The 27962-nt window shown below is 37.4% G+C and overlaps 2 protein-coding genes, 1 long non-coding RNA gene and 1 pseudogene across 7 annotated transcripts; 3 read left to right on the top strand and 1 right to left on the bottom strand.

Moving 5' to 3' along the window:
- The first annotated feature begins 3182 nt into the window (after nt 1–3182).
- On the top strand, nt 3183–10012 carry LOC147487455 (uncharacterized). Its single transcript, XR_015200801.1, has 6 exons — nt 3183–3399; nt 3688–4349; nt 4421–4474; nt 8213–8270; nt 8375–8568; nt 9958–10012. It is a non-coding gene; the product is annotated as an uncharacterized LOC147487455 (long non-coding RNA).
- A 1620-nt stretch (nt 10013–11632) lies between these two features.
- On the top strand, nt 11633–21373 carry FLD (protein FLOWERING locus D-like protein). Of its 5 annotated transcripts, none has more exons than XM_086570060.1 (7): nt 11633–12556; nt 12980–14423; nt 17250–19627; nt 19718–20479; nt 20553–20598; nt 20678–20965; nt 21059–21373. In XM_086570060.1, exons 3-7 carry the CDS (start codon nt 17923–17925, stop codon nt 21102–21104), a joined length of 2847 nt encoding a protein of 948 aa, XP_086426186.1. In that variant the 5' UTR covers nt 11633–12556; nt 12980–14423; nt 17250–17922; the 3' UTR covers nt 21105–21373. The 5 variants fall into 5 exon arrangements, with proteins under 5 accessions (XP_086426186.1, XP_086426187.1, XP_086426185.1 ...); XM_086570061.1 differs by having other exon boundaries at nt 20675–20960; XM_086570059.1 differs by having other exon boundaries at nt 20675–20965.
- LOC147487454 (heat shock 70 kDa protein, mitochondrial-like) lies at nt 13177–17612 on the top strand. The gene is made up of 6 exons (XM_086574038.1): nt 13177–13652; nt 13702–13967; nt 14102–14349; nt 15233–15283; nt 17339–17407; nt 17490–17612. Exons 1-6 carry the CDS (start codon nt 13177–13179, stop codon nt 17610–17612), a joined length of 1233 nt encoding a protein of 410 aa, XP_086430164.1.
- A 3000-nt stretch (nt 21374–24373) lies between the features above and the next one.
- Nucleotides 24374–27536, bottom strand: LOC147487452 (uncharacterized; annotated as a pseudogene).
- Nucleotides 27537–27962: the final 426 nt, after the last annotated feature.

Here is a 27962-nt window from a genome sequence, read left to right as displayed (position 1 = left end):
ATTTGCGGAAACTCCACAAAACGGTCGATCTTATATCGAGGAGCTAATTGGGGTCCAAAAAGGCATTGAAGGAGTGGAAAGAATGAACATAAAGGAGGTGGTAGTGCGGTCGACTCATCGAGAGTGATCTGAGATCTTGGAAAGAGGAAGCTCCACCTTAGTATTGTAAGAACACGGTGGCTCAGTTGGGTGTGCACAAGCAAGATTTTGCGAGAGGTTAAATTCGACATGTGTTCGTGAGAAGGAAATCAAGTTCATGGATTACCTGTCAAGAGTTAGTAGTAATTGTAGTACTCATAGTACAGAATGTAGTAACCAATGCATGTACTTTCTCCCCTCCATGGATCAAAAACTTAGTGAATTGATCAAGGGGGATAAAGAAGGAAAGTTGTACTTGAGATTTTGTCATTAATAAAAGGTTGGGGTCTCCTTAACCCCTAGTTATGGGGAAAAAAAAAAAAAAAAAAAAAGGTAAAAGGATACAGATTGTGGTGTCAAGAAAACCACAAGTTCCTGGTCAGCAGAGATGTTACCTTTAATGAGACTTCCGTGTTATCTTTCAGTAAGCCGGAAGGAGCTGGGCAGAATGGTGAGACTATAGAAGTTCAAGCCACTGAGCTTGAGTTGTCTGATACAGCAAATGACTGGTTGGTTCATGATGAGGTACCAAATTATGGAACCACACAGCAACAGGAAGAAGAGCAAGAGCATCCACAACTTGTATTGGCTGACCCTAGGCCAAAGAGACAAGTTAAAGAAGTGCACAAGTATGGGCACGAGAAGCCGGTGAAACACTATGGTCAGATGGATTTAGTGGTATATGCACTGAATATCGAAAATTATGAGCTAGATAGCTTCAAGGAGGCTGTTAGAGATGTTCATTATAGAGATTGGTTGGTTATTATGCAAGAAGAGATGGAGTCTCTTGATAAAAATCACACACGGGACCTAGTTTTATTGCCAAAGGGCAAAAGGACTATCGGCAGTAAATGGGTGTTCAGAAAGAAAGAGGTCATTTTAGTCCAACAGTACTGGGTACAAAGCAAGAGTGGTAGCTAAGGGTTTCTCACAGAAGGAAGGAGTTGACTACAATGAGGTATTTTCCCCAGTGGTCAAACATACTTCCATTCGTGTGTTATTGAGTTTAGTTACTCACTTCGACTTGGAGTTAGAGCAACTTGATGTGAAAACTGCTTTCGTGCATGGGGACTTGGAGGAAGAGATCTATATGAGACAACCTGAAGGGTTTGTTGTTGTTGAAAAAGAAGATCATGTATGCAAATTGAATCAGTCATTGTATGGGTTAAAACAATCACCCAGGCAATAGCACAAGCTCTTTGACACATTCATGATGCAACATGAGTACACCCGAAGTAAGTATGACTGTTGCGTCTACTTTCATAGGCTTTATGGTAATGACTTCATCTATCTCCTAATTTATGTGGATAACATACTTATTAGTTCCAAAAGCATGGTGGAGATAGACAAGTTGAAATCTCAACTTAGCTCTGAGTTTGAGATGAAAGACTTAGGTGGAGTGAAGAAGATACTGGGAATGGAGATTGACAGAGATAGAAATGAGTGACGGATAGTTGTATCTCAGAAGAAATACCTTCAGAAAGTAATTTCTCGTTTTGGTATGGAGAATGCAAAGTTGGTTTCTACACCTTTAGCTGGGCATTTTAGGCTTTCAGCTAAGTTCCCTCCTAGTTCGGTGGAGGAACAAAACATATGACAAATGTTCATTATGCAAGTGTCGTGGGCAGTTTGATGTATGCTATGGTGTGCACACGCCCAAACATTTCACAAGCAGTTAGTGTTGTAAGCAGGTATATGGCAAATTCTGGGAAGCAGCATTGGGAGGCAGTAAAATGGATACTAAGGTACTTTAAAGGTACCTTGGATGTGGGATTAGTTTATGGTGGAGGCACTTGTTATGTCAGTGGGTATGTGGACTCAGATTATGCAGGTGATCTAGATAGACGACAATCGACTACTAGTTATGTGTTTATGATACATGGTGCACCAGTTAGTTGGAGGTCTATGCTACAGGCTACAGTTGCTTTATTTACTACTGCGGCAGAGTATATGACAGTGGTAGAGGCAGTTAAAGAGGCACTATGGTTTCGAGGTCTTCTGGATTATATGGGTATTGAGCAGAACAATGTTGCTTTGTATTGTAATAGTCAGAGTGCTATTCATTTGGCAAAGAACCAGGTTCATCATGCTCGGACCAAACATATTGATGTCTGTTATCACTTTATACGGGATGTCGTTGAGGATGGTGATGTAGCACTTGAGAAAGTGGACACCCATGACAATCCTGCTGATATGTTGACAAAGGTTGTCACCGGAGTTAAGTTCCAACACTGTTTGGACTTGCTCCAAATCCTACATGCTTGAATGAGCCCTTTGTGGGCATGGCCCTTCGGGGGCGGTTGCCTGCAAGTCTTCATTGCTGGATGTATTATTGCTGGATATGTTCGGCTCGATTTTATGTGTTAAAACCTCACCGAGGTAGAGAATGTAGAGAAAAATGTGTTTTTTCTCTCTCACGTGTAAGGCGCACTCCGCTCTCCTTTTGCCTTGACAAGAGCGTGCCTCGCGCTCATGCCTTGGTCGACCTCCAGACGATCAGACGCAACCCGCGCTCGACTTTGGCTTGCCGAGGGCACGACCCATGCTTTACCATATTTTAGCATTAATTCACTATTTCGGAAGTTTTTTTTGAAACAGTATAAATATAAGTTTTTTCGTAGAAACCCAACTTAACCAAAACCAAGAAAGAGAGATATTATAAGAGAGCAATTCTTTGTGAGTTGAGTGTTTATTCTTTATGTGAATTGAGAGACTTGTAATCTGTTACTCCGGACATCAAGGAAAGCTTGAAACTCGCAGTGTGGACGTAGGCAAATTGCCGAACCACGATATATCTTTGTCTTGTAGTTTGTTCTCCTTTACATTAATTGTTTTACTTTATATGCTTGCTATTTGATATTGAGAAGTGTTGGGTTATTACTTGGGGGGTGTTAAAGTCTTGTCTAGTGGAATGATTGATCTTTGTGTAGGATTGATTTATTTGTTGTGGATAACGTTGTTTCTGCATTGTCATATTCACACAAATGTTTCTTACATTGTGATTGTTATTTGCCTATAAAATGTCTCTGTTGCACACTTTCTCCCACATTTTGTCCTCATCTACTATGGATCGAGAAATTTAAACAAAACAAGTGTATTAGGAAGTGACTTTTAGCTTGGGAATCCATCTGTATCATACCGATTATTTGTGCATATTTACGACGTCATGACTCATGAGTGGATGACTGTTTAATGCCTACAAAAAGAATTGGCTAGAATTGGCAACTGTCCATTAATTCTTGCGCTTCATAGGTTTATCAGGTGTGTGTGTGTGGTGGTGTAGGGGGAGGGGGGATCTTTGCCTCATAAAGTACATATCTACTTATGTAATTGAATCAGAAGTTATTCAATTGAATTATTTTGGTCTTGCATTCTGTAATATAACAGAAATATATTTTGGTATTCGCATCAATTAGATAAATGAGTAGTCATTAAAGTTGTATGACCATATTTATGTGAATAATCATTCCAACGTAGAGGTGTCTTTATTAACTTGTTCTTGCTTCTCTTTCTGCTCTACCTTACTCGTCCTGATGGCATGACTCTCAGAAAACTGGCGGGAGCACACATACTGAGGAAGTTGAGACATCTATATATGGTGCTTCAGAAGGTCCCCCCCCCTCCCAACTGTTTGAGTCGCTCATGCTTAATATCATGGTTATGGTTTTCAGAGCTTGGAACTCGAGACAATCTGCATGAAGAAGATGAAGGAGAAGCTGGTGCTTATTATTTTCCTGGAGGTTTTGAAGCTAGTAAGTCGTCAAAATCTGCTCAGAAGAAAAGGAAACACTTACAGAAGTCCTTCGCAAGGTCGTATGATGTTGGAGCTGATTTGCCATATGGGCAGTTCGTAGAAAACAAAGTAGGGACCCAAAATCCTTTGATTTTGGGCAAAAGGCCTCCCAACAACCTAAATGTTGGTTCGATTCCAATCAAGCGTGTGCAGCGTGTTGTAAGTGCTGGAGTTGCTGGTGGTGTACAAATGCCATTTAAATCTGATGCTTCCAGTGGAGATACCAGTTCTTATCAGGATGACCAGAGTATTGTTCATGGGGGATCTCACATCTGGAAAACTCTGGAGACTATGGAGAGCAATTACCATTTGATTGTACAGAGGTATCAATGAAACCTAGAAAGAAGAAAAATGCTAAACATTTACTTCACAAGAACTCGTTGAACTCAACAGAGAATGGGGGCTATGTTATGGAAAAGTATGGTCATTTCCTCTGTTCATTTTCCATAATGTCACTCTTCAAGTTGCCTGAATCCTCTTTTGTTGCAGGGTCCTCCATATGAGCAGAGATGGCAGCTTGATTCCATGGTTGAAAATGAACAGGTGAACTTTATTCTTTTTATTGAAATAAGGTTTTTTGATCTCCGATGCATATTTTTTCTCCAACAGTCCACCAATCAGAGGACCTTTTTTTTTATTGATAATGAGTTTCTGTTTTTTTTTTTTGGTTTAATTTTTTTTAGTAACTGTGTTTTAGAAGGTTCATATCTTTCATTTGTGTAATTTATGCTGTTTATCATCTTCTTAAGATTGTTTTCTTTTATGGTTTCCCTTGCCCTTTTTTTCATTTTGAGCATTTGCACAATGTGTAGTTGCTATTGGCTCATGTCTTGGTTAGCTCCAAACTACGTGATATGTATTTGGAAAGTCCCCTAAAGTACCTTTTTGGTTCTTCCTTTATTGAAGTCAGAATGCTAGAAAGATAATTGGTGTAACCTCTACTTTCTAGTTTAAAAGAGGGACTGGTAAATAATAGGCTTATTTAACATAAAAAGAGTTGTAATGGCCCATAAAGCTCAGTATTAGAAAAATCCAGCATATTTATTTTTACTTGGGGAATTACAGTGCCTAAAAGCAATCACTTTAGCGGATGGTCAATTTTTTTTTATAGTTTGTCATAATTTATTCAAAACATTTATTGCCGTTTAAATATAAAACGTGCTAGGATGATTTTCCATGCAATATTCGTGTCTCTGGTCAGTGTGTCTCTAGTACCTTTTTTTAAAACCAACAAAGCTTAATGAAATGGATATGTACCTTTCCTCCTATTATACCAGATAGGTATCATGTTATTATAAAAGAGGAACTCTTCATAGGGTGTATAATCTTTCTACACAGCTTTTGGTTCAACTTTCTATTTCCTAAATGCTCATTTCTAAAGCTTACATAATCTTTATGTCAATATTTGCCATGAATAAAGGGAACCCTTAATATAGTGGTATTCTTTTTGGTTCCGACGGCAGCTTTTATGTATTTGTGTCATTTGAACAATATCCACCTGAGATGAGTAAAGAACGTTTTTGGAAAGAATATGCATATCCATGTCTTTAGGTGGATATTGTTAGATTGTTTTCCTCAAATTTCCTGGATTGTGGCTGCTGGTTATTTTTGGAGTTATTTCAGACAAATAGGATTGTGGAGTTCATTACTATTACTTTACCCGAGACTCGTAATATTTACATAATGATGCTATTGGAAACCTTTAAAGACACCTGCCGAAGTGGTTGATTTCTTATTGAAGGTTGTCCTTGACCTTAACTTAGCTACTACAAATAATGTTTCATGCAGCACTAAACATGGTTTGGGTTAGGAGAGGGGGCTTGTAAAATTTAATACACGTGTTAACAGAAAGCATGAGAAATGCAACCATTGCAAGGATGACCAACTGGCCAGGCCTTTGTTATTGATTTCAACGTTTTGGGAACAGTGTGTTATGATGACTTTAATTCTATATCGTTATAAATAGATTCTTCCTTTTATTTTAAAATACGAGGAAATGTGTGTGCAGCTCTGCTTAATGAATGGAATTTGTTGCATTTCCATTTGTTAGTAGAATAATTCTAATGGAAGGTATATTGCTATTTCGGAATGGGAATGTGTTTCGAAGGTAAGAAAGTAATGAGTAAGTGCTCAGCCTACTATCTCTGCTTACTGATCTAAAAAAGAAGGAAAGTGTCAAGTGTGTTTGTGTATGAGTCTATGTCTACATATTATGTCGGATTAGTATGGCGAGAAAGTATACGGTATGGCTGCCGGGTACACTTTCAAGCCATGAAGTTCTTATTGGATAGGCTTGCGATTAACTGTTCTGATCGATGAAATGAAGCGTGAATAGAAAGTATGTAAATTGACAAATAGGCGCATGACTGGAGGGTATATATGGTGGACATGTTTCCAACATTGTGGCTGTGGTTCTTTTTGGTTTTCCAAATGATCAAATACCATAACTTTGATAAAAGTGAAGGGATTTGGATGAGATCTTTTAAAGTAAGATTGTTGCCAAATTTGCTAAGACTTGTTAGGCACATGCCATCCCAAAGGTAAACAACCCGAGTCACAACAACATTTGTTGGAAGTAGGTAAACACATGCCTGAGGCACGTTGAGATACTAAAAGCATCTAGGCTTGTGACAGAAGTTACAAGTTGTGCAGTAGGCACATCAAAATGTCTTAGGAAGAACGCCAACATTTGAGGTGAGTGTAATGTGATTAGCTTAGTCACCGTCAACCACTTGTTTATGTGATTCAGATATATCGCTAAATTATCTTGAATGCTGACGTTTATGTTCTACTGTTATAGATTGAGTTGCGAAGATATCGTGAAGTGACTATGAATGTTGACATTTATTTGTATAGACTAGTAGATTGACTTGCAGTAGTTTGTAACATTGAAGATAGTAAAATTGTCGGTTAGTATAATAAATCACTTGGCATTTATGTCACTTGACAATTTGAGTCATCTCTATGAAGACCTGTTTAAACTTCCAAAACCTTACACTGTTAAATCAAAAATATTGAAAGAGTACACAACTGGTTAAACTAGGCACCAAAGCACTTGGGGTGGGGGGGGGCGGTGGTATGGGATACTTGAAAGGAGGGTTAATAGCTCCATTGTATTAGGCGGATGCTTGTGTGAGACTTAAGAGTCAGATAATACCTAAATAGTGTATTTCTAAAGCATTATGTTGTTAACCTCAAATTTGACGGCATTTATAGAAACTTATTTATAGCAAATCTTTATTAGGATTTTAAGCAGAGCGTTCCATTGTTACTACTTTTATCTCAAAAATATATATATATAAAAAAAAAGAACTCTGTAGGGTCTGCCATTTATTCAGTCACGTATAATACAAGTTTGAACCTCTTATTTTTTCCCTAATTGCTGTAGATTGCTTGAAAATTTCTTAGTAGATTATCCTTTGGAATATCTGTATAGCCAACCTTTTAACAATATTTTCATGCAAGAGGTTGTAAAGATATCATAAAGATTTTGTGTTATTGAAGAATCTTTGTCTACCAATAAACTTTTGCTTTAATATTCTAGGGCTTCTTTTATATTACATTTGTCATTGTTTATTCAATTATTTGTGGGGTGTGGGGAAAGAGTTGAAAGTATTTAATGGTGGTTTAATCCCTGTTAAGTATGGCTGACTGTTCTCATTAAATTAGATGATTTTTAGTAAAACATTGGGTTTTGAACTTCCAGGCAGTTAATAATTGTATGGAAAGAAGGTGCTTGTGTTTTAAATGAAACTGTACTTTAAATTCTGTTCGAAGATTTCGTTCAGCTTGTTTGAACCTTGAAATAATCAAACAGTATGAAAATTATTAATAGGATTGACGCCGCATATCTGTTAAGTGCTAATCATTTAACGATGCAATCACATTGTTTTGATCCTAAATCCACAATCTTTGAGGACATTAACTTCATCCTAGATTCCGAGAGATTTAACCGAATGGTGTTTGATGTAATTGAGAGCTTTTGATGTTTATAGTTAGAGGTAAAAAGCTTTAGCATTTACCAGAAATGGATCATCATGGGAGTTAGTTGTATTTAAGTGCGCCGGTCATGCCGAATGCTGTAAAATTTTGCAGACAATATAGACAATGTAGGACATTTTTAGATAATATAATCAGTTTCTGATTTTTAAAAAAAAGTTGTGTCATACTTATTGGATGCGATGATCATTGTTGTGAAATCTTGACTAACTTCCTGTGAGTGAAGGTTGTGCTTTTTTTCCATGATCCACCACATTTTGATGGTCTGTATTTGAAATGCAGAGGGATTATTCAAAATAGAGATTGGGCAGTCATGTTTTCAAATCCAACGGAAACAGTGGTACTTTTTTTGTTTTTCTCTTTCTGTAAATGATTTAAGCAGTTTAATCAACGTAAGCATTGCATAGTTATTCACTACTGAAATGATTAATGATGTATCTAAAGGTGTCTTTGATCAACATGCTACAAAGAGGCCTAAGATCTTGAAGAAATTACAAGATACTTCTGAAAGCATTACTCCAGTAGCTGGGACAGTTCCTTCTCCAGTGGCTTCCCAAATGAGCAATATGTCCAATCCAAATAAGTTTATGAAAATGATCACTGGCCGGGATCGTGGCAGGAAGACTAAAGCACTGAAGGTAAGACCTTGTTACTGGATAGACTGGTTTTGTACTATTGTTATTTTCTTGTTCTCACCCTTTCTGTTCAGTAAGGATATTATATTACGAGCAAAGTAGAAAGAGAAGCTTAGAGACTCGTGGAGGTACTTACTATAAAAATTGGACGACTAGATATTGAAAAGATGGTGGAAATGGTATTGGGAACTGTTAGGATATGATCCAGTGTTACATAAAAATCATTGTGTAGATTTCCGCCGTGAATATACCTTGGTGATGTTGTATACCTGTTTGTATATATAGATAATTATTTTTGGGAGTGAAGTAGTCATCTTTAGTTTACTCAATAAATTGGAAAAAAAGGAAAAGCCTATAGGGCAACACCTTCAGCGGAGGATTCTACAGGGTTTTGGTCTTGGAATCCCAATTAAGTGGGCATTGTTCCGTTAGGTTTGATATGCACTGCGTTCTTGTAATCTTGTGTATTGATCAACTTAATTACCACTAAATGTATAGCGAGTTATATGTGGGCGTCTGGCCCATGAAGCCCTTAAATTACATTTGGATGGTGTGGAAATGTCAAGTTGGTCATAGATGAATATGACAATTGTATAATATAGTTAACACACAGTCAGGGTGCCTAATCAAGTAGAGTGATCTTAAAGTGGTTCCACATTGTCTTGATGAAGATCTTGGATTCTCACTAAACAAGTACTGTAGAGATGTGAGTAACCAACAAATGGATTTATTGTTACTATTTTTTTGGGAGGCGCTGTGGAAACGTGTTCAAGCTGTCTTCACATCTTATTGGAGTCACGTTTCTTAATTTTGCTTTGCTGTTACGGATTGGAAATGATGTTGCAATGTTGGATATGCAGAAAATGTATAATGAAAAGTGGTAATCATCCCTCAGTCTAGAAAATAAATTAAAATTTATCATCTCTTCCAAACTTTTTACCTTGGTTTGTTAACATGTTCATGTGGAAAATTGAATGGAAAGTCATTCCATACCACAATCATTCTTGACATGATATATCTGACATAGGTCTTTTATTCTCATTGGAACAATCATGTACCACCTAACTTTTCCAGGTCTTCTAATAGTTCAATAGGTTATTTCCCTTAGAAGTTTTAATGGCATTGGGCTGGTGTATTATTTTATTATGTGTTGTGGAATTGAGCTTTAGGTTATTTGGTTTTGAATTCAGAGCCCCCGTCTCCCCACTAAAAAAAAAAAAAAAAAAAAAAAACAATAAAAACAATCCTCTGATCTGTAAAAATGTGCAACCAGCTAGATTTTGCTGCCATTTTTTTTTGACTGAGATAGTAATGAACTGCCATCTGATTCATTAGTTTTAGCATTTTTTTGTTAATTATATATTAAAACTTGGGTGCGTAAATTTGTAGCAGACGCCTGCTGGGCAGTCGGGGTCTGGAAGTCCGTGGTCTCTGTTTGAAGATCAGGTGATTGTTTCTTTCACTTTAATTACCTTTTTGGCTTGTCGTGCTGTGTGAATGGAAGTCCTAAATTTATTTTCTCAGGCACTTGTTGTCCTTGTACATGATATGGGTCCAAACTGGGAGCTTGTCAGTGATGTCGTCAGCAGTACTCTGCAATTCAAGGTATACTGAGTTTGGATTTCATATTTATTATCCCAAATCCTTAATATCTACCTCACTTTTCTTGTATCTGTTTTAAGACATTGTTATTCATGTATAATGGGGAATGTTAGGAGTCAATCCATCCTCATCAAAACCAAAATACCATAAGAAAAGAAGGTAATTGGTAGATCATATGCAGGCTTCCCAACCTATGAATGCTGGTCTGCTGTTACTGCGGTTACCAAACTTATTCTCCATGCTCAATTTAAAACCTTGCCTTGCTGCCAAGTCAGCTCCATTAGTTTTACGCTAGGTATCCTTTTGCCAGATCCCCTAGAGAAGCACCATTAATAATGTCGCCTGTGAATTTCTTAGGTGGAAGAAGGATACAGTGCCTGCCTACCGGTCAGATATCTACTTAATCATTCTTAATCTACTCACGTCCTGCTGACTCGCTTGCATATCCTGCAAAATGTCTAGAGAAAAATCTATTTACTCTGGCTTTTATGGGCAAACGGCCCGATGAGCTATTATACAGAACTGAACCTAGATGATGTATGGATCGTTTGCATCTACTACTTGCAAAATTGCAAAAATTAAGCAATTTTGGCACTTCTATCGCTTTCCTTACACTCTTCTTTGAGGTTTTGATCAACAAATGAATCTCTATATTTAATCAATTAGCAGGACCTCTTAGTTATAAGAATCGGATCATTTATACTGAAAATAGATGAACAATAGCCCTTGGTCCTCTTTGATATACGAAAGTTAAATTGATACCACCTAATTGGTAATGCGTTCTTCCACTTTCCTTTTTCAGGCCGTTGTGCTTTTTGCTTTGGGTGGTTATGGAACGTATTTAGGGTTCCGGATACGGTACTCAGATGATGTGGTAAGTCGGTCCTTGAGTGTGTGGTAGTCCAGTATTTGTACATATTTTTTGTATCGGTCACGATCAGCTCTTGATATAATTTTGTCATTTAGTTCCAGTTTCATTCTTATATCTAATCGCCTTTCGTTTCAGGAGGAGAAAGCGAATGCAAAAGATCTGCATCCAAAGCTTCTAGCTGGAACGTTTGTCTTCTTTGCTCCCGGGGCAACTGGTGGAGTGACATCTTTACTTACATCTGATAAACCTATATTTGAGAGGTGACCTCAAGGCTTATCCCTCATCTGTTTGTTCTTGTACTGATATCAATTCATCTTATTTTCGATACCTAAGATGTCTAGTAACTTGAGTACAGTAATAATCATGTCTTAGTTTGTCACTTTGTCCAACGCACCACTTTTCTTTGAAATTTATGTCCTCTTCTTATCATCTGCTCATTAGAATTTGTCCAAATTCTCTAAATAATTTCATGATTTGTGTGATTACATACATATACTGACAATTACTTTTGTATTTGCTTGCAGCCCTCATGCTGTTACTGGTCTTATTGGCCCCTCTTCTGACCATACAGACAACTCTACCTACATTATTTGAGGTATTGAGAAAGTATACTTTAATAAGCATATTTTCTTTTCTTTTTTGCTTGTTTAATTTTGCTTGCCAAGGTAGCTAAAGAAGCCCAATTCCGGGAAGTTGACTCTTAAACATCATTGAATGGTCAGATTTGTAGTAGGCCGGGGACTTACAGTAATGTGACTCTTGTTAAACTTTCTCACTTATTTTCTGCTTGTTTAATTTTCCAGGGAAATCCTGGACTAAGAAATGTTCATGGGATACTAGGTAGTGGAATCATTACACTGTTTCTTATTCGTGCTGCGCTTTGGTATCAGATTATCAGCTACATGATTCTGATATGAACTTTCTCTCCGAGAATATCTAATAATTTGCACCCATATCCTGTTACTGTCGTTGCATTTAAAAAGGTCCCGCGATGGTTCTTTACCCTCTCCCAAATAGTTTTTCAGTAAAAGCCTTCAATTTTCTCTGTGGTTATTACAAAAAATAACAGTAAGAAGAATTTGTTTGTACCAGCTTATCATATGTATGGAGACTCCCAGATATATTAAAGTTGTTCCAAGCAGCCGAAGGAATTCTTGGAAATTACTAACCAGATTACTCAATCTTCCGTCCAGTTTATTGCCTATTTCAGTGTTAAGGATAGCAGTTAGCACTCGTTAACAAATCTTTCTGGTAGATTGTATATGATCATTCCACTTACCTTCAGAGACCAATACGTTATTATGGGAATCGAAGCTGGATGGATGTCGTCCCGTAAGATTATTATGAACTTGGTGCAGCACAAATGCAACTCAGTAAAAGACAAAAGATACATTACTATGTAGTACGTACAGCAAAAAAGCAACTTTTTTTTTTGTCTTTTCAGTGTCAGGAGCTGACGAGGTGGAGTGAGGAAGCAAGGGAGGTTTTTGTTCACTCTCTTATTACTTTACAAACTGGGTAAAGTTTGTTGTTCATTCATTTTCACTCTTACATTTTTCCGTATATTTGTAAGTAATGTGACACGGGGTTTTGTATATATGGGGTTTTGGCGTTGTCTATTAAATTTGTATTAAGTTCATATCAGGTAACAGATTTGTTGGGGATTTTGGTTTTTTACTCCTCTACATATGTAACTAACCTAGGTTAACTGTAATACAACACAAAACAACTATAGTTCTGGTTTAGTACACTACATGATATTCACTAAAGATTACAACTGTTGTAGCAAGAATTTAACACGTTCTTTGATGATACACTTTCACTCAATATCTGAATCTAAATTTTATCCTAGATTTCACCATTACTTGCATTAGATGTTTTTACGCTTTTAGTTCTGTTACTATATTTATTTGTTTTTTTTTTGTTGTTTCTCTTGGATAGATTGTTCATGGTGTCTTGGGGGGTTCTTCAGAGATCCTTGAGACACACATCTGGTAGATGTTTCAGTATGAATTTTGCAAGACCATTCATCCATATGGGCTTCTTGAATAGTGTAGGTTTAGTTCTTGAACCAGAGACCAAAGCAGGGATCAGCAACCATATCGATCGGTATGGGTTTTGGAACCACCAATACACGGATGGCAGTTATTGAAGGAGAAAGCGCTAAGGTGATTGTCAATTCTCCATCAGTCGTTGCTTATGTCAGAGAAGGGGACTATTTTGTTGGTGAAGAGGCAAGACTTTGGGCAGTTGATGATCCTAAAAATACGATTTGTGGGATTCAACATCTATTAGGCCGCAAATTTGATGACCCCATTATAAGGAAGGAGATGGAGATTGTTCCTTACAGGATAGTCAGGGCTCCCAATGGATATGCAGGGGTTGAAGCCCATGGTAGGCAGTATTCTCCAACAGAAATTGCAGCTAAGCTTCTTGCCAACTTAAAGAAGATTGCGGAGAAATACCTTTTCAAGTCGGTATCTAATGCTATCATCACATTTCCTAGAGACGTGACTGATGCTCAATATAACACGATATTGGATGCTGCATCAATGGCAGGCCTGGATCTGCTGATAGCTATTAATGAGTCCGTGGTTGCTGTAATTTCCCATGGGTTGATTAGAAAAAAGCAGTGTTATAGCAGTCCTTAATCTTGGTGGTAGGAACTTTGATGTCTCATTACTAGGAATCTCCAATGGTGATTTCCAATGTGTAGGAAAGCATGATCCTTTCTTGGGTGGAAAGGACTTTGATGATGTCATAGTGGAGTATTTGGTGACTGAGATCAAAAGAGTTGAGGGGATTGATATTTCGATGGACAAGTTGGCCCTCCAGAGGCTTCGCCTATTGGCTGAGGACACTAAGATAGCGCTCTCATCTTATTTAGAAGCTGAGATCAACTGGTATTCTATTTTAGCTGATGCATCAGGCACAAGACATCCAAGCATCATACTTACTAGATCAAAGTTTGAGAATTTGATAAAAGCCTTGATTGAAAGGACGAGAAGTTTATGTGCGAGCTGTTTGAATGAAGCTGGTATAACTGCGGAATATGTGAATGAGGTCCTTCTTGTGGGGGGATGGCAAAAGTTCCCAAAGTGCAAGAAGTTGTTGCTGAGATATTTAGGAAGATTCCATGGAAAAAGGTGAATCCTGATGAGGCAGTTGTTGTGGGTGCTGCGTCTGCAATTCAAGCTGGCTTCTTTCCTGGAAATGTTTGGGACAATCTCCCCAACAATGTCGCTCTGCCAAGAGGAGAAATGGAGTTTTCCTTTAGAAACGGGAACCGAATCGCCAACTCCACTTCTATTGTAAAATTCCCCTTCAGAGAATAGCCAAATACAAACGTTGAAACAGGGCCAATAATTTCAACAGTGTCTAATATGTAAGTATCCATCCCTCATGAGTTTCTTTTATAGTTTAATTTACTGGTTGAATGTTAGAAATATTGGAAAATCTATTAGAATAAGACTTATTAGTCTACTCCTAATACGTATATGAATGGGTGGAGAAGAGCTTTGATGTTTGGAGCCCTTTGTGCGCCATACTAAAATGCTTTTAGAAAAAGCTATTACTAGACGTTAAGTAAAATGTGTTTATCTGTCTATGTCATGGATTACGCATAAGAGTGATGGGGGAAGAGCCTCAGTTGGAATGCAGTCCTTAAACATAATAATTTTAATTCAAATATTTTCTGTTCTTTGTCAACATATTAACTGCACAACCAGGCCTTTACACAATCTATTGTGGTAATAGCCAGTAGGATACCCATAAGGTGACATTAATAATGTGGAAGCCCATATTTTTGCAACTTTTTTGTTTGCTCCGATAAAGAATACCTTGAATTTCGTTCACCTGCAACTAGATACCTAAAGCCAACATTGTACTTTCTGATCCAGTTATGTGTAGATGGTTATCCTTCCATAGGACACGGTCAATTTGGAAGCACCCAGCTTCTCATCCTTTTCTGAATGAAAGACCTCTTCTTCTCTTGTATTGAAGAGATGTCATGAATGAGCCAAACCTAATCTTTTGTGAAGTGTTCCCTCTCTAGTGGGACTGTTACTGCTTACCTGATTGTACAGTCCTTGAATGGTGGTAGTTGTTTTTGTGTTAACCAACAAAGGGTAGTTTAGCCTCTAAGGTTGATATTGTGTTAAATTGCCTCTTATAATAATCATTTCTGTGTAGTAGAGAACTGTTAGTCTAGGTCCTTATGGTCAGGTCCCTGAGAATGGGATTCTGGTTAGTTTCGATATTCAAGTCACTACTCATTGCCCTTTTTGTCAAGATAATTCAATAGGTAGTAGAGTATAAATCACACCTAGTCGCAGAATTGGCCATCTATGTAAGAAAGGAAACGCCACCAACCTGCTACACAAAAATGCTTGTATTACTTCAGCAGAGGATTAGATATATACTGAAGTCTGTGTTGTTTTGGATAACAAGCAGAAGTAGGACTTACTATTTGAGTATAAGACAATTAAGAATATGCGAGTGGTTTCAACGTCATAATCATTTCTTTTGTTTTTGCCACATCATCAATTCTTTATTAAGACCTCTTTGGGTTGTTAAATAATTAGCTGTGCCTCCTTAAAACAAGATTTACTTTTTTTTGTCCAATCAAGAATATATTTCAGTTGATATCCAAAATAAATCATACAAAGGTATTTAAAGGTCAAACGTGCTGCAAGTTGACTAACATATAGTTGCATAAGCATCCAGACAGCCAGTTCTATTATACCAAGACTAACTTTCCCTCATGCGCATGTCCATGGATTTCAAGGTACCGTAGTTTGTGGGTCACCCAAGAATGTCATGTCACGGTTTTCGCCCAATTATGCATCCAATTCTCAAACAGAATGGGAGTTATCTTCTTCCTCATATTTAGGTATTTAAGATGAGTTTGTATTTGGTATATTTTCTTCAGATGAGTTTGCTAGGTTACATGGACACGCCATATTTTGAAAAAAATCCGTGTCAGATACGTATCCACGTGTCGGTGTCGGACACGTATGTAATTTACCTCGAATTTTGATATTTTGCTGTGTCTGACAATTCATATCCGTGTCCGATACAGACACACCTACCCGTGTCAATGTAACATAGTATATTTGGGATATTTATAGTGGTAGTTCTAATACCTAAAGGGCAGGATATTATATTATTATATTAGTTTGTTATTATTAATTTTTTGTTTTTATCTTTACACTACTGTACGTATTTTTTTTTCTCTTCTTCAATACTGTACCTGCCCAATCAAGCCTTTGCAGAAGCTTAGTGCTTCATGCTTTTGTTTCAATGTCATAAGTTGGGGTCCTTTCACAGATATCATATCTAATTTAAAAACAAAAGAGAAGGCCTTTAGCAGAAGCTGTTAAGGTGGTTTTCGTATCAAATATTTTCTAGGTTTCAATAGCGGGTGTGGACTGTGGAAGATCAATCTTTGGAACTTTTTTGTCTGATACTTTGATATAGGAGACTGAATTTCTATCACCTTGAAGTAGATATTTAGTTCCCATTATAATCTATTGATAAGTGTAACTCATCCTGGGGTGCACAAGCTGTTTGTTGATACTTACCTGATTGTCTAATGTCCTTATATGGGGGGTAAATCTTCTTTTTCTTGTTGTGTGTATGCGTCGAGGCTTCTTCTTACTGTGTGTCTGTGTCGAGGCAATGAGCCGCTAAGCTAAATGTTTCTTCCTCTGCGTCTCTGCCTATTATACTAGTCACTTTTGTGTAGTAGAGAACTGTTAGTGTAGGTCTAGACTTGTGATCGGGGTTCTGAAAGTTTCAGTACTTCAGTCACCCGCCATTTCCTTTTGTGTCAAGATAACTTAATAGGTGGTAGAAACATAAGGATTCAGTCCCTAGTCACAGAGTTTGACTTCTATGTGAGAAGGGAAGTCCGCAATCTTATTGCACAGGTAGTGTGTTTACATTACTTCAAACTCTTGAGGATTAAACTATGTTTATTGTATCTTTGTTTGGCTAATAGGCAAAGTGGGAGTTACTATTGATTGATGAGACCAAGGAAATTAGATTAGTTGGTGTCAGGATCATGACCATCTTTTTTTATTATCCTTTTCTTTAGTTTGTTTCGTTTAGAAATAAAACGATATTCTTATTTGTGACCATCCAGTTTCTTTTCCTAGAAATGTAGTTTTTGTAATATAACCTCCCATATCAACTTTCCACATTTCTGCAGATCTAGTTGGAGTGGTGCAGGTAAAATTGGGAATAGGAATGCAAACTGATAGTCTGATACTGATACACTGGGAATTATTGACTATTTAGATAAACAAATATGAGTTTGGAAAGCGTGTTTCTGTCATAGGATTTGGCCGTTTTAGGATTGAGATTGCTGTGTTATTTTGGGATCACCTCTGCATGTTTCTGCCTTTTTGTTATTGTGGTGACCTTTGCTTTTAAAGCACTTGTTTTGAAGGGAAGTGGAACAATCTTTTCTGGTAGCAGATGTTGCAAACTTGCAAGTAAGCAACCATGGGAAACCATAGATGCATATAAACAGAAAAGTCTGCTAGTGCTTCTATATCTCTATTTGTCTTGAAACTCAAACATCTATATTGTTCCATTTATGCATAAAATTTTAAGCAGAATCTTATTTCGACAGATTTAAAGTACTAGTACTGTACTACACCCTGCAATATTTTCTCATGGTTACGAAGATTGAGGTGCAAGCTAAAGCAACCTGGTTCCAAAATTCCAATTTTCTTCTGAAAAACATGTCAAAAGTCAAAACAAGACAGAAAAAATAGACTTTTAGGTAGGTCCAAGCCCATGGATCACGTATCAGTGCAAAGCCCACATGCGTTTCTTCTTCTTCTTCTTGTAAAAAATTTCAAGAAACATAAAAAAAAATGACAGAAGAAGAAATCTCAAGCTCCACACAAGCCAATCCTCAAAACACGAACATTCCAACATATTCAACCCCAAACCCATTCTTAAACTCACTGGTGACAATCCCCAAGAAGAAAAGAAAAGCAAGAACAATAAAGAAACTATCTTCGCTCTCTTTCCAAAAACAGGTATTTGCTCCACTGCCCACTCTTCTTTCCAACGGTATTAACAATAATAACGGTCAGATAAACGAACTTATTAATAATTCTTTTACTAAACTAGAAAAAAACAATACTTATGTGACAAATACCGTTCATGATTTTTCTGAAGAGATTGTTTTTATTAATAAAGAAGCTACATCTGAAGCATTACTTGCATTATCATCTGGCTTCCCAGCCGATTCTCTAACCGAAGAAGAAATTGAGTCTGGGGTTGTTTCAGTTGTGGGTGGGATTGAGCAAGTTAACTACATTTTGATTAGGAATCATATTTTGACTAAGTGGAGAGAGAATGTATCGAGTTGGGTGTGTAAAGATATGTTTCTTGGTATTATTCCACCTCATTGTGAACCCCTTTTGAATTCGGCGTATGGTTTTTTAGTCTCGCATGGTTATGTTAATTTCGGTGTTGCCTCGGCTATTAGAGACAAGGTTTTTGTTGAGGCGAGTAAACCGAATGTTATTGTTATTGGGGCTGGGTTAGCGGGTTTAGCCGCTGCCAGACAGTTGATGGCATTTGGGTTTAAGGTTATTGTTTTGGAAGGGAGGAAGCGGGCGGGTGGGAGAGTTTATACCAAGAAAATGGAAGGGGGGAGTAAGATTGCGGCGGCGGATTTAGGTGGGAGTGTTTTGACTGGTACTCTGGGGAATCCGCTTGGGATTTTGGCTAGGCAGTTGTCTTATCAGCTTCATAAGGTTAGAGATAAATGTCCGCTTTATCGTCCTGATGGTAGTCCGGTTGACCATGATGTGGATTCTAAGGTGGAGGCTGCGTTTAACAGACTTTTAGATAATGCTAGCAAGATTAGGCAGTTGATGGGTGAGGTTTCGGTGGATGTTTCCCTTGGTGCTGCGTTGGAAACTTTTCGAGAGGTTTATGGTGAGGCAGTGAATTCTGAGGAGATGAACTTATTCAATTGGCATCTGGCGAATTTGGAGTATGCTAATGCAGGATTACTGTCCAGGCTTTCACTTGCCTTCTGGGATCAGGACGATCCTTACGATATGGGAGGAGATCATTGTTTCTTGCCTGGAGGGAATGGGAGGCTGGTTCAGGCTTTAGCTGAGAACTTGCCCATTTCATATGAGAAGACGGTACACACTGTTCGCTATGGTAGTGATGGAGTACAGGTTATTACAGGGAATCAGACTTTTGAGGGTGACATGGCACTTTGTACGGTTCCACTTGGGGTCTTGAAGAATGGTTCTGTTAAGTTCATTCCGGAGCTTCCTCAGAGGAAGCTTGATGGGATAAAGAGGCTGGGATTTGGGTTGTTAAATAAGGTTGCTATGCTGTTTCCACATGTTTTCTGGAGCACAGACCTTGAGACGTTTGGACACCTCTGTGATGACTCTAGCCGCAGGGGGGAATTTTTTCTGTTTTATAGCTATGCGAGTGTAGCTGGTGGGCCCCTCCTGATTGCTCTAGTAGCTGGGGAAGCTGCACATAAGTTTGAGAGCATGCCCCCAACTGACGCAGTGGATCGAGTCCTTCAGATTCTCAAGGGTACGTTTCTTTATATCCTCTTTTATTTTGGGGTTTGACAAGGTTTATTAGAACTCTGTCTGATGAATTATACAAAATTTATTGACACAGGCATTTATGAACCACAGGGGATTGACGTTCCTGAGCCCATTCAAACTGTATGCACTAGGTGGGGCAGTGACCCCTTCAGTTTAGGATCTTATTCTAATGTTGCAGTGGGAGCGTCTGGCGATGACTATGACATCTTAGCTGAAAGTGTTGGGGATGGCAGGCTTTTCTTTGCAGGGGAGGCCACCAATAGGCGATATCCTGCGACAATGCATGGGGCCTTTCTAAGTGGACTGAGAGAAGCAGCTAGTATGGCTCACCATGCAAATGCTCGAGCCATGCAGAATAGAGTTGAAAGGTGCCCATCAAAGGATGCTCAGTCTTGTGCAGCTCTTCTTGCGGACTTATTCAGGGAGCCTAATCTAGAGTTTGGGAGCTTTTCTGCTATTTTCCCTCGCAGAAGTTCTGATCCCAAATCAACAGCAATTGTAAGAGTCACATTTAGTGGATCCCGGAAAAAGAGTGGTGACGGAACAAAGACAGATCAACAGCACTCTAATAAATTACTTTTTCAGCAGCTACAATCCCATTTTAATCAGCAGCAACAGCTCCATGTTTACACTTTATTATCAAAGCAGCAGGTTCTTGATTTAGGAGAGGTAAGAGGGGGTGATGAGATGAGGTTGCATTATTTATCTGAAACACTTGGGGTGAAATTTGTGGGGAGGAAAGGTTTAGGGCCTGCTGTAGATTCTGTTATTGCTTCAATCAAGGCTGAGAGGGGAAATCGAAGATCCAATTCTACTGCTTCGGCTCTTAAAACAGGTGATTAAGCTTTATTCTTGCACTTAATGGATGCATTCTTTATTGGAGCTGACTTTGGTTTACTTTATGTAAGGAATGCTAAAGCGGAAAACAATCAATTCCAAGCAGACACTGGTCAGGTATGAGAGAAAATAATTTCAGTTTTGTCGGTTTTGATCTCAGATTCTTCAGCTAATCTTCTGTTTTATGTTACAGAAGGGCTAAAATAGTGAGAACTAGCAACAACATAGCCCCTCCTGCAAATAGCAAGAACTTAGCACCTCCTGCAAATAGCAAGAACTTAGCACCACCTGTAAATGGCAAGGACTTACCACCTCCTGCAAATAGCAAGAACTTAGCACCTCCTGTAAATGGCAAGGACTTACCACTTCTTGCAAATCCAAACACACAGATAGGTACAGACGAGGAAGCATCAAAGCAATTAATAGGTACTGACGAGGAAACATTGAAGCAAATACCAGATATGTCTTCACCCACATTGGTAAGGTATATATAACCTCTCAGTCTTTTCCTGCAACTGTTAACCTACATCGAATTTATGACTCCTACGAGGATTATGATTATTGACCTTCTACACAGGCATAAAGAGATGAATATTTCCAGTGAAAACATGAAGGTTGGTTGATACTGGGTCTGGAAGTGTTCGTCTTAATTGTTATTAACTAAGACCTACGTCCTCAAATTATTTTTTCCTAATTTAGATGTTGATTTTAGTTAAAAGTCAGAGGCTGTTGTAGTGTTTATTAGAACAAGTCCTGGTGTAAGATAAGGAGCAGAAGATTTGAATTTATTGGCAGATGAAAAAACTAATGTAATTAAAGTCAAGGCAAATTGCTCCATCATATTCAAAATTGTATTAATGTATAGTAATCCTCTTGAGGAGAGATTTTTCTATTCCTGTACTTCTCCATCTGTGAATGCAAATAGTATATACTCATTGGGCTTCTGTATTGCCACTTCCATTGGACCAGCAGACCAGCTACATGATGCTCCTTATATATAATTAATTAGCGACTGAAGTTCAGAAATTAATACTGCTGTCCCTTCTTATTTTTTCTTATAAAATTTACTTCCGCTTTTCAGTTTTTCACTCAGAATCTCTATCATCAATCGCAAACATAGACTTAAAAGGCCAGTCCAAGGGGACCTTTTTTTCGCAGTTTTGTTCTTCTCTTACCTTTCTTCATGCTGTTTCTTACGGCTACAGGCCCAAAAAGAGCTGGGTGCTGTAACCACGCTAGAGCAGTAGACTAGGTAACCAAGCCCATTAGGGATAAACCGGGGACCCACCATGGACTTAAGCCGGAAAGTTCCGTGTGAATGTGAAATGGATCATTTCTTACACATTAAAATATACTAGCAAAATGCACGTGCACGTGGTTAATATTGAAAAGTAAATAAGAAGCACAACAAATATAATAGTTTTAGGTAGATAGTAGATACGTACTTGGAAACTCACATTATAGATTTGCTTATTTTGTTGCAGCTCCTATAAATGAGAACACGTTGATGTAATATATCTTAACCAAAATAATAAATAAATAACACATTAATGTGTGTAAGCACATTATCTAAGATTAAAAATGTGTATACTTGTATATCTGTGCAACATTTTCCAAGATCCAATTCATTTCAATGCAACAACCAGAAAGTATAAAAAAGTGTTAACAAAACACCATCATTGGCATACATCTTACAATTAGTATGACATCTTGAATATAGTTTGAACACACTATTACATCCTAAATTAGTATATTACATCTTCCAATATCTATGTGCGGTTACTGTACAAAGCCAGTGTACTTTGGATCCCACACAATTTCTGAAGGATCATCAGTCCTGCATTAGATAGTCCTACTTGGCACACACGAAAGGGGGAAGTGTAGGCTTATTTTAGTTCCATGCCCTTGTTGGTGGAAAGATTTCTTGAGGTATGACCGACTACTTCATTACAATTTAAAAACAATTAAGTTTATTATCTACTCAAAATTTGAGTGTAAAATCATATTATATGAGATGGTAAGAGTAGCTAAACAGAAACCAAGGTCTGCTTGCAGTAGGACTCGGGGTATTCTTTCGATCACCCAAATACCCAATCAATTTTTTCATGTTACATTTTAACATCTATAATTACAACAGAGGAGTTGGGATGTTCTTCAGTTATGACGTTGACACATATCCTAATATGCTTATGGCCAACTACCCTGCATCTCTGCTACTTATTAACATTAACAGGACTTCACCAGTAAACCTAGGCTGACCTTAGTTGTATTATCTAAAAAATCAAATGAAATATCATTCGAATCAAAGTACGTAACAATCGAAAAATAGAAAAGCAAAAAACGGGTGGAAACCTCAACTAAATAGTATAACAGAGTAATAGACCTTCAGGTACATAAACTTAAGTATATATGATATTGTGCGTGAAGACACGGATTAGAACCAGTCGAAACCCTTAAAAAAAACCCTCAGTAACCATTCACATTGGCATTTCTGTAAAAAGTTTAAAGTTTGAATTTTCATGCGTTAGAAAATTTTTATTGTGCTTTATTTGACGGGAAGATTAATAATAATTTCAAATTGACAAAACTGGTTTAGTTATTACGTGGATACTTTTTGATAAGCATTTTGAGCTTTTTAACATTTATATGTATATAATATATTATGTATAGCACGCCCTTTGGGTGCAAATAGAATGAGTCTTTAAGAAACTTGATTGTTTGTAAGCCAATTGGGAGCCATTGAGAAAGATCGAAAAGCATAAACACTACGCATATGCGCTTTTGCCAATTTTATAACCAAACATGGTAAAATAGAACAAAAACAATCACCATTTTAAAGCAAAATATTTGTTCGTCCATGCTTTCTCCAATCATTTTACAACAACGAATACAAAACAAAGAGCATGCTCAAAAAGTAAACCGATGAAGTCCTTCCTTTGTCAATTGTCATGTGATGAAGTTGCAGGAACATTTGGTGGTCTAATAAAGTAGCACTTGTGCTAAGTTCATTAGATGAACCTGCAGTCCCAAATAGAACAATAGTGTACACACCCAGAGATGTATTGCTCGATTTCCACCTTCTTCTTTCCTAATTGGGGAGCTTCACACTATAAAAATATACATATGTGTCGCCAGTCCAACGTCACTCTATAACCTATTGGTGCATTCTCTTCTCTTTGTTGGTCCCTTTGTTTGGTTGTTCTTATTCACCACCTGCAAGTATATGTGCCAGTTAGACTACCATGTAAATAATGTGAACAACTAAATGTGCAAATGACATGTAGGTTTTCTTCAGAAGGCCATTGCATCCGTTTGTCCCTCCGACGTGATTCTAGACTAATAAAACTTGTTATAAACTTTTTTTTTCTTTTTTCTTTTGCTTGAGGGTTTAAAAACGTAATGTTGAGTGTAGTGCTATGACCTCAAACCCAAAACTACATCAACCAGGCTCTGTCATAAGGATGGTTGTCATGCAAATATTTAATTCAATAGAAGCACATTATTACAATATGAACTTTGGATCGTAGGCACCTGTTGTCATAAGTAGATATTTAGAATTCAAATAATACCTAAATCAAATATGAAGAAGTTCAATGACATGCATGTTTTCATGTTAGTAGCGGCATGTGAGATTGTTGAGTACATAGACAATGAAGTAAAGAAGTAAATAACAAATTGAGGATTTTAAAAAAGGTAATACAAACAGAGGGATACATTCATAGATTTCTAAATCGTAGGAACGACATTGATCTCATATGTGATTGAAAGACAATAAAACATAGCTACAAAGCTCCAAATGAGCATCCGCATGGGGTGAAAGGCTTAGGGAGAAAATAGTCTCCATAGAGATGGCCTTATAGGATTTAAAAATCAGAGGTTGTTGTATGACATATCACTTTGCATATAGTACAACATAATCAGTTCCGTTGTCCCCACCAAGGAAAGGAACACGGCTTGAATAGATGGAGATTAAAACTTCCCTTAAGTCATAGATATACATGTTCTCCACAATATAAAATATGTTAAACAGGGTGAAAAACTGAAAAACACGAAAAGGGTCTAAAATCCATATAGTAGTTCATGAATCATATATAAACACAAAAATCCTCTAGAGAAACTTGACACATCTAAGACTGTATAGCAACTTACCAAGTGAGAGTCCGGAGGAGGTGGACGGTTGTCGTTATGGTATCAATCCAACTGAATATCATGTTATGGTAGCCATAAGGTTTTTCCGTCATGCTCGAGCATAAGCCCATCTTTGCAGATGGCGTTAAACTTTGCACGCAAGTCGGGTGTAACGGGAGCAATGCTACCTATGGATTAGAGTTATCCTTCAATGCTAGTTCCACCACCCTCTCCCACGGAATTACCACTATGATCTCCTGTCCCTGTCAAATAACCAAAGCACACTTCTACTTATAATGATTTATATGCTTCTATACATTAAAGACAAAAAATCATAAGGATATAAAAAAAAAGTTTAGTGAAACATATAGAACTGTTTACTTCTTTTTCTCTTTGAAAGTAAAAAATCTCAAATAGCCTCGTTATAGAAGTATCATCTTAATGCAACTATGCAGTACGAAATCACTAAGGAGTAGATAATATTACAATCCTAACTCTTCTACTTCTGAGGAATTCTTAGGATGAGCATCCCGCAAGATGCTATTAGCATACCTTCTCATTTTCATGTCCTGATTCACCAACCCAGAGATTCCCCATATCATCCTTTAAACAGACTGTAGTGTGACCAACAAAAGCACCAGTTACACATTTCTCTAATGTCTCAAATCCACCCCATCGACCACGAATCTTTGAGACTGCCAGGAAATCACCGGAATGGACATTGTCTAGATTGATCATTGTAATCCAAGGCTTAGCAAGTTTTTCAAATGATGCTCCCATGTGCTTCTGTAAAAAGGCTATGTTCCCATGGAACCAGAGTTTGAAAAGAGAGGTAAAACATCGATTAGAGACATCAAGGTTCCAAGCATCCCTGATGGCATAAGAAACACAGATATTCCATGCTACTTTACCTGATGAAAAAGCACCAAAACTATCCTCTCTGTCAGACATAATGATATTTATATGTTGCAAAGCAACAGAGAAGGTGAAGAACATACATATTCCAATTTTGCAGGCTCTTCCCATGACTCAATCTCCAATGTATGCTCCCTAGCAGAAAAGTAATAGTCCCATGTCACCCTATAGGGTGTTGCAAATACATCTGAGATCCATACGTGTCTAGCTGTGAGCGACACTTGTTTGAGGAGAAAAACAAAAAGAGAGGGAGAATATAATTGCAAAGTCCGAGTAATGTGAATAATAAAAGGGTGACCCTTATAGAAAGCCATACAAGATCTAATGCAATACGCCTTACACAAATATCATTCATATTTGTAAGCAAGCAAATTAAAGTCGTCGATCAAATGGTGAAAGATACAAATAACCTATAGGATCGCCAAATTACGGTGTTGATGCACTAAAAGGGAAGCATGTATGCAGTGTAGCAATTGTACTAAAAGCTTTCATGTAAATGAGGTCGCTATGCAGCCAAAGAAGAGTAAGGTAAGATCGTGTTGCAAGACTTAAAAAGTTCCAAATTCATGCATTGAAAATGTTCTCTCCCATCTTAGGCAACTTAGGAGCATTTAAACATACTAACAGGTGAACAACTTTGTGTCTTTGTGTCTTGTACTCTAATATACTTCCGATTTGATATCATTAGTATGTCATGAGTCATTTTTACATAAATTTCCATTGCTGCAAATATAAGTCCACAGAGGAAGAACTTTGTAGTCTGGTGTTGTAATATACTTCTTGATTCTATATCCCCATAAACATATGTGATGTGAATTAAAGGCGAAAGCAACTTCAATCAACACACCAATGATAAACTAAGGCTAATTCTAATACCATGTAAATAATGTGAACAACTAAATGTGCAAATGATGTGTAGGTTTTCTTCAGAAGGCCATTGCATCCGACATTCCCTCCGACGTGATTCCATACTAATAAAACTTGTTATAAGTTTTTTTTTTTTTTTCTTTTGCTTGAGGGTTTAAAAACGTAATGTTGAGTGTAGTGCTATGACCTCAAACCCAAAGCTGCACCAACTAGGCTCTGACATAAGGCTGGTTGTCATACAAATATTTAATTCAATAGAAGCACATTATTAGAATATGAACTTTGGGCTGTAGGCACTGCTATCATAAGTAGATATTTAGAATTCAAATAATACCTAACTCAAATATGAAGAAGTTCAATGACATGCATGTTTTCATGTTAGTAGCGGCATGTGAGATTGTGAGTACATAGACAATGAAGTAAAGAAGTAAAGAACAAATTGAGGATTTTAAAAAAGGTAATACAAACAGAGGGATACATTTATAGATTTCTAAATCGAGGAGCGACATTGATCTCATATGTGATTGAAAGACAATAAAACATAGCTACAAAGCTCCAAATGAGCATCCGCATGGGACTAAAAGGCTTAGGGAGAAAATAGTCTCCACAGAGATGGCCTTATAGATCTTTAAGACCACAAAACTTGTCTATTCGTTCACAAACTTAATAAGAGAGAAAAATGCATTTGTATGTATGATTTTTGCTAAGGATAGAAAGTTTAAGACAAAAAAAACACCCTTAAAGAATGTCCCTTAAATTGAAGTATTCTACCTCTTGTTTATCAATGACTAAACCACTGAAAAGATAATGTCAATAAACTTATTAACAAAGAAGTACCTTCTTTTTCTTTAAATCAGCTAAGCAAGATTCTAGCAGTCTATGGTAGTCTGTATATCCACATATCAATATAGAACCTCTTGGACCTATCCCATGTTGTAGTGCTACCTGAATACAAAGGTTAACAATGTCTAAACAAATGACATAAAAATTATTTACAAAGAAAAGCATACCTCTGCAACCGCCCTACAGACCGTTGGATGAGAACTCAAGCCTAGATAATCATTTCCTGAAAAGAGAATAAGCTTTTGCAACGACCCGGGTGGTTTCATATTTCCATTACCTCCTATAAAAATCACAAGAGCCATTGTCTTTCAACCCAAAATTTACTCTAACTATCTAAAAAAGAATGAATGGTTACTTACTAGAGCTAGGAACATTATGAACCCATTCCTGGAAAGTGAATTCTGAGAGTTGAATTTCAACTGAAGAACGGTCCCATGATTATAACCCATCGAAAGTCTTGAAATCTTTTTCATGTGTAGTTGTTGTTGAGACTGAATGGGTCAGAGTGAACGAAGTAGATTCAGTGTATCTAGTTTAGATACTGCTTTCTCTACCAACGTGTCCCAAGAAGAAGTCATTTTATGAGACAAACAAAACTAAACCGATTACAGAAACTGATATGAGAAACCAATTTAGAGCACCCCCAATAATTTAAACAACAAAAACTAAAAAAAAAAACTAAAAACCAACAGAAATACACAAACCTATTGTAACATCGAGAACAACAA

Source organism: Coptis chinensis, chromosome 7 (assembly GCF_015680905.1).
Source record: "Coptis chinensis isolate HL-2020 chromosome 7, ASM1568090v1, whole genome shotgun sequence".
NCBI classification, from domain to species: Eukaryota; Viridiplantae; Streptophyta; class Magnoliopsida; order Ranunculales; family Ranunculaceae; genus Coptis; species Coptis chinensis.
This window is presented reverse-complemented; position numbering and strand designations above follow the sequence as displayed.